This window comes from Penaeus japonicus, unplaced genomic scaffold, assembly GCF_977035675.1.
Source record: "Penaeus japonicus unplaced genomic scaffold, GWHDUDI00000001_assembly GWHDUDI00000041, whole genome shotgun sequence".
Lineage (NCBI taxonomy): Eukaryota > Metazoa > Arthropoda > Malacostraca > Decapoda > Penaeidae > Penaeus > Penaeus japonicus.
The window spans coordinates 26,210,019-26,225,018 of NW_028234443.1; the positions used below are offsets into that span (position 1 = coordinate 26,210,019).

The 15,000-nt window shown below is 42.1% G+C and overlaps 1 protein-coding gene across 1 annotated transcript in view; it reads right to left on the minus strand.

Annotated features, from left to right (window-relative positions):
- LOC122261355 (uncharacterized) overlaps nucleotides 1–11,564 on the minus strand; it is a 12,695-nt gene extending 1,131 nt beyond the window's left edge. The window contains exons 1-13 of the mRNA XM_086534373.1: nucleotides 11,451–11,564; nucleotides 8,605–8,747; nucleotides 7,190–7,355; nucleotides 6,852–6,934; nucleotides 6,121–6,262; nucleotides 5,346–5,441; nucleotides 4,440–4,528; nucleotides 3,787–3,880; nucleotides 2,638–2,696; nucleotides 2,292–2,410; nucleotides 1,860–2,025; nucleotides 1,336–1,500; nucleotides 908–1,047 (exon numbers count right to left, since the gene is read on the minus strand). Of these exons, the coding sequence (XP_086390499.1) occupies nucleotides 908–1,047; nucleotides 1,336–1,500; nucleotides 1,860–2,025; nucleotides 2,292–2,410; nucleotides 2,638–2,696; nucleotides 3,787–3,880; nucleotides 4,440–4,528; nucleotides 5,346–5,441; nucleotides 6,121–6,262; nucleotides 6,852–6,934; nucleotides 7,190–7,355; nucleotides 8,605–8,747; nucleotides 11,451–11,505 (1,517 nt within the window). The 5' untranslated portion in view covers nucleotides 11,506–11,564. The remainder of the gene's footprint in view (nucleotides 1–907; nucleotides 1,048–1,335; nucleotides 1,501–1,859; nucleotides 2,026–2,291; nucleotides 2,411–2,637; nucleotides 2,697–3,786; nucleotides 3,881–4,439; nucleotides 4,529–5,345; nucleotides 5,442–6,120; nucleotides 6,263–6,851; nucleotides 6,935–7,189; nucleotides 7,356–8,604; nucleotides 8,748–11,450) is intronic.
- Nucleotides 11,565–15,000: the final 3,436 nt, after the last annotated feature.

Consider the following 15,000-nt stretch of genomic DNA (forward strand, 5'->3'; position numbering starts at 1 on the left):
TCTCTCTCTCACTTTCTCTCTCTCTCTCTCTCTCTCTCTCTCTCTCTCTCTCTCTCTCTCACTCACACTCTCACTCACTCACTCTCTCTCTCTCTCTCTCCCTCTCTCTCTCTCTCTCTCTCTCTCTCTCTCTCTCTCTCTCTCTCTCTCTCTCTCTCTCACACTCTCACACTCTCTCTCTCTCTCTCACACTCTCACACTCTCTCTCTCACTCACACTCTCACTCTCACTCACACTCACACTCTCTCTCTCTCTCACACTCTCACACTCTCTCTCTCTCTCTCTCTCTCTCTCTCTCTCTCTCTCTCTCTCTCTCTCTCTCTCTCTCTCTCTCTGTTCCTGCCCTTCTCTATTTTCTCCCTTTGCCATCTTACTCCTATTTCCTTCCTCCTCCGTCCCTATCTCTCTTCCACCCCTTCTCTCCCTGTCCGTCTCCTTTTCCCTCTCCTTCTCTCCGTCCCTCTTCGTCACCCTCTTTCGTCCTTCTCCTTCCCCCTCCCTTTCCTTCATCCTTCCCTTTCCCTTTCCCTCCCTCTCCTCACTTTTTCCTCTCCCTCTCCTTCAATCCCTCTTTCTCCTTTCTCTTCCCTCCCCCGTTCCTCCATCTTCTTTCCCTTCCTTTTTTCTTTTCCCTCCCTCCTTCCTTTTTCTCCCTTTCCCCGACTTTACCTCCCTCCGTCCCTCTCCCATTTCCTCCCTTCCTTTTTCTCCCTCCTTCATTCTCCCTTATCCTTTCTTTCCCTCCCTCTCCCTCTCCCACATCCGTCCTTTTCCTTTCCCTCCCCCCCCTTAATTCCCCTCTCCCTCTCCTCTTTTATTCCCTTCTCCCTCCTCCCTTTTATTCCCCCCTCCCTCTCTCCCCCTTTCTTTTTCTCCCTTCCCTCCCTCCCTCCACATCCCTCCGTACCTGGCTCGGTGGTGGGGGCGCTGCGGCGGGTTGGTGCCGAAGCCGACGACGAAGGAGCGTCCTGTGGAGCCCAGGAGGCAGTCGACCTGGCTCTGCGCCCACTGCCGATTCGCGTCCACGTCGATGCCCAGTTTGGCGGCCTGGGGGGACGGCGGAGGTGAATGGGCGAGGTAAAGGTGTGTGTGTGTGTGTGTGTGTGTGTGTGTGTGTGTGTGTGTGTGTGTGTGTGTGTGTGTGTGTGTGTGTGTGTGTGTGTGTGTGTGTGTGTGTGTGTGTGTGTGTGTGTGTGTGTGTGTGTGTGTGTGTGTGTGTGTGTGCGTGTGTGTGTCCATGCGTAATTGGGCGTGGATGGACGAGAGAAATGCGTGTGTGTGAATGTGTGTGCTTGTATGTGTGAATGTGTGTGCGTTTTTGTTTGCGCGACCTACCATGAGAGCGATATAGGCGACGTTAGCTGCATGCCTGTTGGCGCCCCAGGGATCCAGGAAGACGAGGCCGCCGGGCGTGTAGGGCTTGTCGTTGCGGATGTGCTCGACGAAGCCGGAAAGGGCGCCGCTGAACATCGGGTCGGAATCCATGAGGGCGTACAAGGCCTTTGGGAGGAGCGAAAAGAATAAAAAAGAAGAGAGAGAGAGAGAGAGAGAGAGAGAGAGAGAGAGAGAGAGAGAGAGAGAGAGAGAGAGAGAGAGAAATTAGATAAGGAGCAAGTATGTTTAAAGTCTATAGAGAGTATTAAGTGATGTGCTGTTGGAATGATTTGCACTCTGTGATTAGATACATAATTTCCTTATGGGCACAATCTACTTAAATTAATCATCTTTCTACTTGTAAGGACGACGGGGATTAAAAAATATCAAATAAGATCACTTTATAAAAAAATCAATATTAATTCTAATGAATATACCATGTCAAACAAAATACATCATCGATATCCGTCGTCCGCGCGACTTACATAGACGCCGCCCTTCTTGTCGTCCCAGTTAAATCCGTCAGCGCCGTTTTGGATTCCGAACTCGTCCCAGTGCTGCCTGGCCTTCGTCATGTAGCTCGAGTCACCCGTCGCGCGAGCCAGCCACAGCGCAGCCCAGCACAGCTCGTCGCCGTAGCCGCTCCATGATCTGATGGTGCCCGGTACTCGTTATCGTTTTGCAAGGGGATGACTGATGAGTTTTCTTTTAGTTATCCCATATTTTCGTTTTCTCTTATTAGAATCCAATCTTCACGCCCGTTTTCTTCCATTCCTCGATTTTACGATATTTTTTTCCTTCAACCTTTCCTATCAAGTCGTCCCTCCTCTTTTATAATCTCAGCCCTTCAACCCATTCCCTCGAAAGATCCTCCCCTTATTTTTCTTCCTAACTGCAACCCTTCCCAACCCACTCACTTGTAGAAGTCCGCGGCGCCAGGGATGGACACATCGTAGTTCTGACGACGTTGGTCAGCGAAATCATACAGTTCCTTCGCCACATCTAGCATCTGGCTGGCGTAGGTCGGGTCCGAATCCTACAAGAAGGGTATGAGCGTAATAAACATCAAGTGTACAAATCATGTTGATAAGGAAGATGATAATTCAAAGACCGATGAAGAAGAATTAGTTTCAAGAGACAATGCAACTTATCCCTTTTTTATTTCGGAATCAAATAACCGTAATTATTTCCTAGTGAGATCATTTCACCCCTCGTTTTCTTCAGAAAATTCCATGACAACCTCTACAGATCAAACTGACAAACCTGGAAGGCCATAGAGGCGGCAGCAAGGGCGGCGGCTGTCTCTCCTGCCAGTTCTGTGCCTGAGGAACAAAAAGTTCATTGAAAGAGTGCAATGCAAAACTCGGAACGCGAAGCCTTCACTGTTGCAATGTCATTTCAATCTCCTTTTTCTACAATATCATTCTGAGTATACTTTCTCGCCCTGATTAATGATTTTGATTAATTTCAGTGTCAAAATGGAAAAACCTGTTGATGGAGAATTTCAGTGTAAAACTATTTCATATGTGAATTTTCCAATATATCTAGATGGGTCTGCCTTTCTGCTTCCACATGTCAAAATTGCTATTCTAGTCAAGATCAGGGGAAAAATTGGTCCTTGTTAGTCTTTTTTTCAAACAGAGTCCCGTCCTTTTAAAAGTCTGAGCACGTCATTGTGCTCACTGACTCACATAATCTGATTTCGATTCGTAATATCATGTTCTGTTTGACTATTTCCGTTTTTTTCATTTTTTTTCCCTACGTCATTCTTTTTCATTTTATATAAAAGTCAGTGAATCAGTTGATATATAAAAAACGACGTCTATTACGTAGCACTATTATGCCTTTTCATATCAAGGGGAAGATGCACATAAGAGCCTTAGTGACATATACGAATAGAATTGTTGTTTTTCTAATAATCACTATAGCCAAACCTGTCAATCATCCAACAATTATCCTCACCAATCTGTCAACTGTCACCAGTCATCACCGAAATGTCAAATGTATCATCACCTCGACAGAAAAAAGAAGAGCAAGAAAAAAAAGGAAAAAAGATCGAAAATATAAAAGAAAGAAAGATCAAAGATAAGAAAATAATGAGATAAAGGAAATTCGAAGATAAAGAAGATAAGAAGAAAAACAAAGATCTAAAACAAGAAAAGAAGAAGAAAAATCAAAGAGGAGAAAAAAAAGAAAAAGAATGATGAAAGTAAAAAAAAAAAAAAAAAAAGATATCAAGCGATTGTAGAAAAATATTAAAAATGACACACACACACATCATGTAATTTCGAGAACAAGATAATCGAAACACAGCAATCACATCGCCAGCGTAGCGAAGTTATTCCCTCTCATTCATTCATTCATTCTCATTCATACCATAACGAACTCTAGTTCTATCAAGCGAAACCTTACCAGGGTGATCATTATCAATCTTCATGGAGGGTCGGCCCATGGTCATGTCCTCTGGCCTTCCCCAATAAGCGTGGTCGGCGTAACCATCTCCTACCTGAAGGGGAAGAAGAAGAAGAAGAAGAAGAAGAAGAAGAAGAAGAAGAAGAGGGATGGTTGAGGACGAGAAAAAGAAGAGGGGGATGGACGATGTAGATGGTAGGAGTAGGTAGGAAATGGAGAGAAAGTTGATTTTTATGTCTTTTATTTATTCTTGTATTCTTATTTTTGTTGCTCTTTTTCATCTCATTCGTCTCTTTTATTTTCGTGGTTTTATTTGCGATGTAGTGCAATTGTGTTTCTTATTAGTATGTGGAATAGGAAGATGGATGAAATAAAGAGTGGTAGAAGATAGAAAATGGAGATAAAGCTGATTTTTGTGTGTGTTTTTTTCTTCTTCTTGTCCTTCCTTTTAAAATTATTTGACTCTTCTATTTTCGTGGTTTTATTTATGCAGTAACACAATTGCCTTAATTATCTATTGATTTCATACTCACAATATACTCACACACTAAAAAAAAAAAAAAAAAAATACAACACCACGGAGGAGATAAACAACACCAGCACATCTTCCATGGCAGAAGATATACACCAGCCCATAACACACTCTAACATACCTGACCGTAGAATTCAAAGTGTGAAGTGTGAGCCTTGAGGAAGTAATCGGTGGCCCATTTCACAGCCGCTCTGCCATACTCGGTTTGACCTGCAATTTCAATTGGAAATAAATGACAATATGCGAGACAAAAAAAAAAAAAAAAAAAAAAAAAAATGCCATTGTTAGATATATAGATTAATAGATAGGACGATGTTAATGTGTGTGCATCAAAATGATAATGATGATAATGATAATAACATTTATGATGATAATAACTATGAGGATATTGAAAATGATAATATTAGTAATGATAAAAATGATGATAGTAGTTTTGATAATGATAATGATAATAATGATAATAGTAATAGTAATAATAATAATAATAATAATAATGATAATAATAATGATAACAATTATAACCAAAAAATTACAACGACAATCATACCAATCTAAATTCATTCATCAATCAAGAAAGACTGAACCAAGCAATCAAACAATCAAGCAGTCAATCAATCAATCAATTAAGCAAGCCCACAATCAAGCAATTAAGCAATCAAGCAGTCAATCAATCTATCAATTAAGCAAGCACACAATTAAGCAATTAAGCAATCAAGCAATTAAGCAATCAAACAACCAAGCAACCAAACAATCAATCAATCAATCAATCAATCAATTAAGCAAGCACACAACCAAGCAACCAAATAACCAAGCAACCAAGCAATCAAACAATCAATCAATTAAGCAAGCACACAACCAAACAACCAAACAACCAAGCAATTAAGCAATCAAACAACCAAGCAACCAAACAATCAATCAATCAATCAATCAATTAAGCAACCAAACAACCAAGCAACCAAACAACCAAACAACCAAACAACCAATCAATCAATCAAGGCCAAATCTCATGCTCCACGACGCGCCTTACCAGCGGCCTCGTGTCCGGCGGGGAAGTCGACGAGGCCCCAAGCAAGCAGCGTCGCCGTGAAGGCCATCGGGAAGCCGAACTTCACGAAATCGCCAGCTGTGGGGCGAAGGGACTGTGCGTGAGTGCTTGCGTGCGTGTGTGGGGAGGGGTGGGTGGGTGGGTAGGGGGGGTAGTGTGTTTGTGTGTGTGTGTGTGAATGGGGGGTGGGTGGGTGGGTGGGTAATGTGTGTGTGTGTGTGTGTGAATGGGGGGTGGGTGGGTGGGTGGGTAGTGTGTGTGTGTGTGTGTGTGAATGGGGGGTGGGTGGGTGGGTGGTGTGTTTGTGTGTGTGTGTGTGTGTGAATGGGGGGTGGGTGGGTGGGTGGGTAGTGTGTGTGTGTGTATGTGTGTGAATGGGGGGTGGGTGGGTGGGTAGTGTGTTTGTGTGTGTGTGTGAATGGGGAGGGGGGGGGGGTTAGTGTGTTTGTGTGTGTGGGGGGGGGTTGTGTGTGTGTATTTGTGTGTGTATGTGTGTGTATATCCGAGATTTTGGGTTACTCGTTCTGAAGTTGGTGTTTTTGTTCTTAATAGATTGCTTCAATATCTATTTCATTTTGCAGTCAGCATGCTCTTCTTATTCCCTTTAGTATCCGCCCTTCCCCACTGTTATGTCTGTTTGTCTTCATATTTCTTTCTGTCTGTCACTCTATCTCTCTATGTCTGTCTGCCTGCCCAGTGCCCACCCGTCCTCCCTCTCTCTCTCCCCTCCCTCCCTCTCTCTCCTTCCCTTTCTCACCATCATAATATCCTCCCGACAGGTCACGGCCGACATCCGACCCGTCACTGACAGCCGAGTCTCCTCTCCAGGTCACCCTCTGATCAGCTGGGAGAGGACCTGAGCGCTGCGCCTCGTAGAACAGGTAGGACATGCACAGAGCCTGGGCGAAGAGAGAAAGGGCGAGGTTGTGTGATGTTGCGTTTCATGAGGGCTTATGTAGATGAGGTATCTTTGGTCATATTCAGATAGTTAGTCATTATATATGTATCTGTTTTATATATATTTTTTCTAATGTATACCGTATCTTTGAATATAGATTCTCCATTATCATTATCATAAAGGTTTACTGTTTTTTTTTCACTTGTTTTGAACGTTAGAATATAAGTTCTTAATCTTTCCGTATAGGATACAATCTCCTATCTAATGGGACGTAAAGCAAAGCTATCCCACTTCAAAAAAAAGAAAACACACTAGACGCTAGAGTAACCACACCTTTTTAAACATCTACTCCTTGATGAGTCTGGTTTTCAGAGAAAAAAAAATCTTTCCTATTAGAAAAAAAATCTACAGGTCCCTTCGTCATTGGGAAACCATTTTTTTTTTAAGAAATGAAGCCAAACCAACACTCTCGCGTTATTATATTACATCAAGCTTCACAGCACATCATAGCACATCGTATCACATCATCCTATATATCACATCAGCGTTTTCTTTTCCCTTTTCCTCCTCCAGTCAAGTGCCTTCCCTACCTGGCTGTAATCGTAAGGTCCCATGCCGGTGGGGTCGCAGGGGCTGTCCATGGGGGGCTGGGTCACGACCCCCCCGCCGCCACCTGGGGGAAAGATGATGATATTAGTGATAATGATAGTAATGATATGGATAATCTTTATGAGTATGAACCCTCATTCCCCTATTAACACACAAATTGCCCACACCAACACCCCCACTAACGCTATCAAATAATAATCTTCCCCATTAAGCACACACACACGATCCCTTAATACTGACAAACAATCCCTCCCACTCATACACTAGCTCCCCCCTCCCCCCTCTCCCTCCCTCCCTCCCTCTCCACCCCCCTACTCACCGCACACGTCAGCGCCGTTCATGAGCGCCCCGACGACCAAGGGCTTAGCGCCGTTGTAGTCGACCTTGATCTCGAAGGCCACGGAATAGCCTGGCTCCGCGTGCCAACCCGAAGACACCAGCTTGAAGTACTTGTCGTCGTGCCATTCAACCACGCCCGCGTAGAACTGCAGGGGAGGAAGGGGGGGGGGGATGAGAGAGCGAGAGGGAGGGAGGAGGGAGGAGGGATGAGAGAGGGAGGGAGGGTGAGAGAGAGAGAGAGAGAGAGAGAGAGAGAGAGAGAGAGAGAGAGATAGATAGATAGATAGATAGATAGATAGATAGATAGATAGATAGATAGATAGAGAGAGAGAGAGATAGAGAGAGAGGGAGGGTAAGAGAAGAAGGGAGGGAGGTAATGAGAGGGGAGGGAGGGAAGAGAGAGAAAGAGAGAGAGAGAGAGAGAGAGAGAGAGAGAGAGAAGAACTCTGACTCAGCCCTGCCCTGACGTCTAGGTTAAAGCTGGTGCTTCCCCTGAACATGAAAGCTCATCCTTCACACGATACTCCGTTATTAAATCTGTAATGTCCCTTTGAACATAAATGCGTTAATATCGCAAATAATTCAATCACCATGGCGATTTACCGGTGTTACTCCACTTATTTTGAAACGCATTTGTCAGACTATGAGTTCTTCAAGACGATTTTTTTTCTCTTAATATATTGTTTCTATATCTATTTCATTTTGCGGTCATTATGCTCTTTTTATTCCCCTTACCATCTGCCCTTCCACACTGTTATGTCTGTCTGTCTGCCTCTCTCTCTAGAAAAAGGTAATGATATAATAATGGTAATGATAACAGACAATAATAGGTATTATTGTCCCCATATCAGTAGCACCATTACTGTTCTTATCATTACCACCATTATTGTTATAATTACTGTCTTCTTATTACCGCTGTTAATCAATAAGCTTCATCCCTTTATGGTGTGGTAATATGATACCTTAATATCTATCAGAATAAACACATGATTGATAATAGATAAACGAAAGAATACACAGGCAAATGAATGAATATGTAAATAAAGTTAATGGCTTGTTGAAAAAGTAGATGAATAAAGAAACATATAAAATAACTAAAGTCAGGTAAATAATAATGTGAATTGTGGATGAAAATACAAATAATCCGCAAAACAAGAAAGAGGAGAAGAAGAAAAAGAAAAAGAAAAAGAAGAAGAGTAGGAGAAGGACAATGAAGAACAAAAAGACACAAAGGAAAAGAAGAAGAAAACAAAGAAGAAGAAGAGTAAGAGAAGGACAATGAAAAAAAAAAAACACAAAAGAAAAAAAAAGAAGAAAAAAAAAAAAAAAAAAAGAAAAGAAAAGAAAAAGAAATAGACGAAGATCCTTCAATCCACATCGCATTCCTTCACCCACCTCCAGGTTGCTCACGGACTGGTCGAAGGTGAGTTCGACGGTCAAGCCATCGAAGGTGCTGCCGGAAGTCACGGAAAACTGGGCCATGTAGCTGCCTCCCGATTCGCTCGTGATGGTCACGGAGGTGCATTGTGCCTCCGATCCTGGGGAAGGGGGGGGGCGGAGAGAGAGAGGGAGGGAGAAGAGGAGAGGGAGGCAAGGAGAATAGAGAGGGCGGGAGGAGAGGGAGGGAGAAGAGGAGAGGGAGGCAAGGAGAATAGAGAGGGCGGGAGGAGAGGGAGGGAGAAGAGGAGAGGGAGAGAGAGGGAGGGAGAAGAGGAGAGAGAGAGGGAGGGAGGGAGAAGTGGGGGGAAAGGAGAATAGAGAGGGCGGGAGGAGAGGGAGAGAGAGGGAGGGAGAAGAGGAGAGGGAAGGAGGGAAAAGAGGAGAGAGAGGGAGGGAGAAGAGGGAAGAAAGGAGAATAGAGAGGGCGGGAGGAGAGGGGAGAAGAGGGAGAGGAGAGAGGGAGAGGAGAAGAGAGAGGGAGAAAGGAGGGGGAAAAGGAGAAAGAGAGGGGAGAAGGAGGAGGGAGAGAAGAGGAGAGGGAGAAGAGAGAGAGGGAGGAAGAGGAAGAAAGGAGAAGAGAGGGCGGGAGAGAAGAGAGAGAGAGAGAGAGAGGAGAAGAGGGAGAAGAAAAGAGAAGAGAGGGAGAGGAAGGAGGGGAGAGGAGAGAGAAGGAGAGGAGAAAAGAGAGGAGGAGAGGGAGAGAGAAGGGGAGGGAGAGAGAAGAGGAAAGGAAAGAGAAGGAGGGAGGGGAGGAAGTGGGGGAGAGATGAAAAAAAATGCCAGATTAGTCGTATAGAAAATGTGATTTTGACATTAATCTTGTTGCTAATTGTTATGACTAAAATATAATGAATAAAAAAGGAAAGAATGAGGTAGAGATGGAAACTGAAAAAATAGTTACAACACAAAAACAAAACAAAAACAAAGAGAAAAGAACGTAAAACTTAAAAAAAAAAGAAAGAGCCAAAATGGAGTTGTCACCGAGGAGGTCGCCTTATCGCAGCTGCCCTTCGTGTCCAGCCTCGAAGGTCCTTTTCGGTGAGCCGCCAGTCAGGGGCACGACCCATCTCTGCTTGGTAGATATACCCAACACTCTTGGTCGTCCCCCGGGCCACTTCCACTCAGGACGGCCATCACCCTCAGGGAGTTGACCCAACCTCCTGGATTGTGCAAGTAACAGGCTCATGATGCAGTCGTTTGGTACCCATGGCCTGGTGCAGCCATTTGTTTCCAAAGGTGTCAAGACAAGACCCTGATACATAGGATGGGGCCCAGATTGCGCTGTCATACAGTAAAAAAAGCCTGAGAGACATTCCGCTTAGTTCTTAGTAAAGCTCTTCGCCCCAAGCATATACCAGATGAGCAAACCTCTGGATTTTGGTCATGGTCCAGTGGATCTCTAGATCCAGGGACTACCTCACTCTAGAGAGTGAGGTGACGACTTCATAAGCAAAGTCAAGGTTGATATCATCGTGTTGCTCTGTATTGGATTTGGCTAACAGTTCTACCTATTATCCAGTCCATGCAAGTGTTGAGACGCATTGGTGCAAAAATACAGTGCTGCCTCACTTATTTGAAAGGAAAGAAACTAGACCCCTGTACTTTAGAGTATTTTGATAATATTGCTACTTACTATCAATCCAATAATCTATATTGAGATTCCTCAAAGTCCCAGGATCTCCCAGAATGATTCATGCTGCAAGCAACACACGGCTGAACTCGTGTCGACCTCGAGGCACAAGGGTATGGTATATATGCCAGTTTATTCATCTCGCTCAGTACGTGGTCTCTGATGCGTCTCAGAAGGCTAAGAGTGAGCACCTTGCATTGCAGAGTAATGCCTTGATCATTTCCGCATTCCCGACAGTTCCATTTTCCCTCCAGAAAGGGATGACCACACTCATCAAGCGGTCTGGGCAAATGGCACCAGACAAAAAGATTGTAGTCAGAACAGCAAGCAATCCACGAGTTAAGGCACGCCAGCAGAATTCATCAATGATGCTACGCTGCTTTACCAGACTTCACTGAGATCACGACTGCACCCATGTCCATCGCATCCAAATGTGACGTGAGATGATCTGAGCATCAACTTAGTCTACAGGTATCTGTGGAGAGACCTTCAGTTCCGCTTTCTCAGGACTTGATAGACGGGACGAAAGTCATTTACTGGGAAATGGCCTACAAAATCCTTGTCCCAGCTCAGGAATGGTCGAGTCACATCCACCAGGGATCAATGTGTCCGGATAAAGAAATAGATATAAACAGAGAAGGAAAATAAAGCAATGAAATAAGTCAAGACTAAAAAAATAGGAAAAAATCTAAACAAAAACAAAAAAGAAATCAAGAGAAATATAAAAGAAAAAAGAAAAGAAAAAAAGTCAAAACCAAAAAGCAAAAAGAAACAAATGGCAATCAGTCAAAACCAAAGAGCTAAGAAAACATAAATAATCAAAGCAATAGATAAGGAATATAAATAAACTCGGAACCGTAAAGCATAGACGATTATCAGAAACATTATTTCTAAAACATCAGAGAAAAAACACATGAGAAAGTCAATATCATAAAGCAGACTGACAGAGAGAGGGAGAGAGAGAGAGAGAGAGAGAGAGAGAGAGAGAGAAAGAGAGAGAAAGAGAAAGCGCGAGAGAGAGAGAGAAAGAGAGAGAGAGAGAGAAAGAGAAAGCGCGAGAGAGAAACGAAAATTATACCTTCCTCAAAAAAAAAAAAAAAAAAAAAAAAAAACAACAACAGACATCCTCCTCCACAGGGAAGGTCCACCAGCCAAGGGCCCCAATACCTACCCCGAAATAGGGCGAGGGAGCCCAGAACCCCGAGTAAAACAGCCCTAGCGTGCATGCTGACTCCGTCGCCCCAATACACGTTCGGGTGGGAAGGCGCTCCCCGTCTTTTAAGGGTCGAAGCGAATCTGTTATCAGAGGAGGTGGTGTTGGGTTCACGTGACTCCAACAGCTGGTTGTGTTCTCGTGAGAAAACCCATGGCGCCTTGTTGTTTCTTGTGTCATTTTTGGCCAACTTCATTTTCCTTGACAGCGGTCATCGGGGATCAAACTTCTTTTCTTCTTTTTCGAGATTAGGTTTGAATTGAGGATGGAAACATCAACAAAAGCTATCTTGTTTGATTTGGGTTTGTCAGAAGGTCTTAAACTGGGGGCGTGAATAATAGAGGGAGAGAGAGAGAGAGAAATAAAGAGAGAGAGCGAGAGAGAGAGAGTTTTTTATTTTGGCAAGTTCATTGAAACAAGTGATTATATATATATATATATATATATATATATATAATATATATATATATATATATATATATAATATATAATATAATATATATATATATATATATATTATATATAAAGAGGAGAGAAAAGAGAGAGAGAGAGAGAGAGAGAAACGCATACACACACACACACACACTCACACATATATATATATATATATATATATATATATATTATATATATATATGTATATATATATATATATATATATATATATATATATATATATAATATATATATATATATATTGCAAGGACGTCGAATAAAATAATTAATGAGAGAATCAAGATGTTCTATTTAAAACAAAACAAAACAAAACAACAACAAAAAATGTATAGTATACATCATGTTAAGATATATATATATATATATATATATATATATATATATATATATATATATATATATATATATATATATATATTATCATATAGATAAAAAGAAAAACATGTATACACAGACAAATAGTCCGAGAAAGAGATGGTCACACAGATAGTTAGGGAGATAGATAGATAGATAGATACAGATATACACACGTACGTGTATAACAGTCCCATATCTTATAACATATCCAATTATCCATACAATATATGACTATATCAATCTATATTTCAACTTTTTTTTAGCCGCAATTATTTTGCGACCAAAGAATACACGACTATAGTAGAAAATCAACGAGGAATAATGAAAATTTGCAAGTGGATACATTGTTATGGAATAGAGAGAGAGAGAGAGAAAGAGAGAGAGAGAGAGAGAGAGAGAGAGAGAGAGAGAGAGAGAGAGAGAGAGAGAGAGAGAGAGAGAGAGAGAGAGAGAGAGAGAGAGAGAGAGAGAGAGAGAGAGAGAGAGAGAGAGAGAGAGAGAAGAGAGAGATAGAGAGAGAGAGAGAGAGAGAGAGAGAGAGAGAGAGAGAGAGAGAGAGGAAAGAGTTACTAAGCAGTAAGAGGAAAACGGCCTGGAAACTATAAACAAAGAAGAGTATGACATAGGAACCGATACCGTTAGGCCTAAAGTTCCAAGTATTGAAACACGCGCAGGTGCCGCCTGGGAAACTATAATCTCTAGAAGTGCTATTAGATGTAACTATATCGATTTGTTCTCTTTCACTCTCTCTCTCTCTCTCTCTCTCTCTCTCTCTCTCTCTCTCTCTCTCTCTCTCTCTCTCTCTCTCTCTCTCTCTCTCTCTCTCTCTCTTCTCTCCTCTCTCTCTTCCTCTCCTTCTCTCTCTCTTTCTCTCTCCTTCTGTCTCTCTCTCTCTTCTCTCTCTCTCTCTCTCTCTCTCTTTCTCTCTCTCTCCTCTCTCTCTCTCTCTCTTTCCTCTCCTCTCTCTCTTCTCTCTCTCTCTCCTTTCTCCTCTTTCCTCTCTCCTCTCTCCTCTCCTCCTCTCTCTCTCTCTCTCTCTCTTCCTCTCTCTCTCTCTCTCTCTCTCTCTCTCTCTCTCTCTCTTTCTCTCTCTCTCTCTCTCTTTCTCTCTTCTCTCCCTCTCTCTCTCTTTCTCCTGAGATCCAATAGCTAAAGTGTTGCAACTTCTGACCTGACGTATTTATCCAGCAACATTTCGGAAATCCTTGGCATCATATCAATGACTATGTGAACCGATACGCTCTCAAGTAAAGATAAGAAAACATATCTTACGGACCGTTATATCTTACTTCAACTTTGAAAACAATAAATAGGATACACAAGGTGATATTGACGCATTGCATGATGTTGTTTACTTGCATTGTTGACACGGATATTATTAGTTGCAACTTTCATCTTTAGGGAATCAAAGGGCACTTTGATTGGGCTAAATATAAAGGATAATATTGTATATTGTTATGGATCAAACTAGGTATCTAGGTTGATGGAATCAATTTATTACAGTCTGCTATATATCTAAAGGTATGTTGTTCATGGCTTTTAATTGGTTATATATATAAAATAAAAAATATGTATGTATCTTTTCGGGTGTTAATTATTTCTTTTGTATTTGGTGAGCAGTTAGTGTTCAAACGTTATGAAAGTTTCAAATATCTGATATTAGGCTTAACTTCTAATATTTTTGTACGCATATTTGGAAGTTTATAATGGCAATCGACGTCTTATTATAGGATGATGAAAAAAAGAACATCAAGTAAAAAAATATATATAAGCAATTTTTTTCATTCATTTAATGTATATAATATAAGAATGACTGGCAAAACACTCTACCGTGTTGATACAATGATTAATGACCCACTGTACAGAAAATAAACCTATATTGCGTAATGTTTTTCCACCACATATCCAGATCATTCGGAAAGTCTCTTGACCTGAGATGACAGGTAGAGTCACCCTTGCAAATGAGAAACAGCTTTTACTTTCGTTTTCGTTAATTTGTCCTCATTTGACTATCTTGCGAGATAAGAAAGATCCTGTAGTACACTCAGTATCAAGAACATCACTTATAGGTTAAAGATTCTTTGCCAATCATTAATGGCTTCAGCAACACAGACTTTGGCGTGTGTATTTTATGATCATAGAATGAGCTAAAGAACTATGCCAGGATGGTTACACTTGGGCATGAGAAACTAAAGCTTAAATCGGCAGTATCAACAACGAATGTGTGTTTTTTAAAATTTAACAATTTGAAACCTCGGAACTGATTTCTTGTAATGTGCATGTAGAATGAGCGAATTGGGGAAGTAAGAACAAGCTGTCGAACTGTTTTTCTTAAAAAGAAAACTGATTGATTGATTTCTATTTTTCTTCGGTGAGTGTGTGCGAGATATCTTGAGGCTCCCCATTGATCAGTAGTCATTCAAATAGGTGATTGGTGCCTAAATGCCGCCGAACCTCCGAGCCTTTTCGTGTGCTTGGTATGATCGATACCAGCAGTGTCCAGCGCCTCACTAACAACAGGACATTTGGAAGCTGCGGACAGATGGGATGCTGGCACTCCTCTCCCTGTGGTATAAACAGTGGTGCCATGTAGGGCCTATTGCAGTAAATGAGGGCTTGACTTCACCCATAGGACAAGCAAAGCATTCGCCAAATATGTTGGATCCGCGAAAACGTATCCGCACTTAGGTTACTT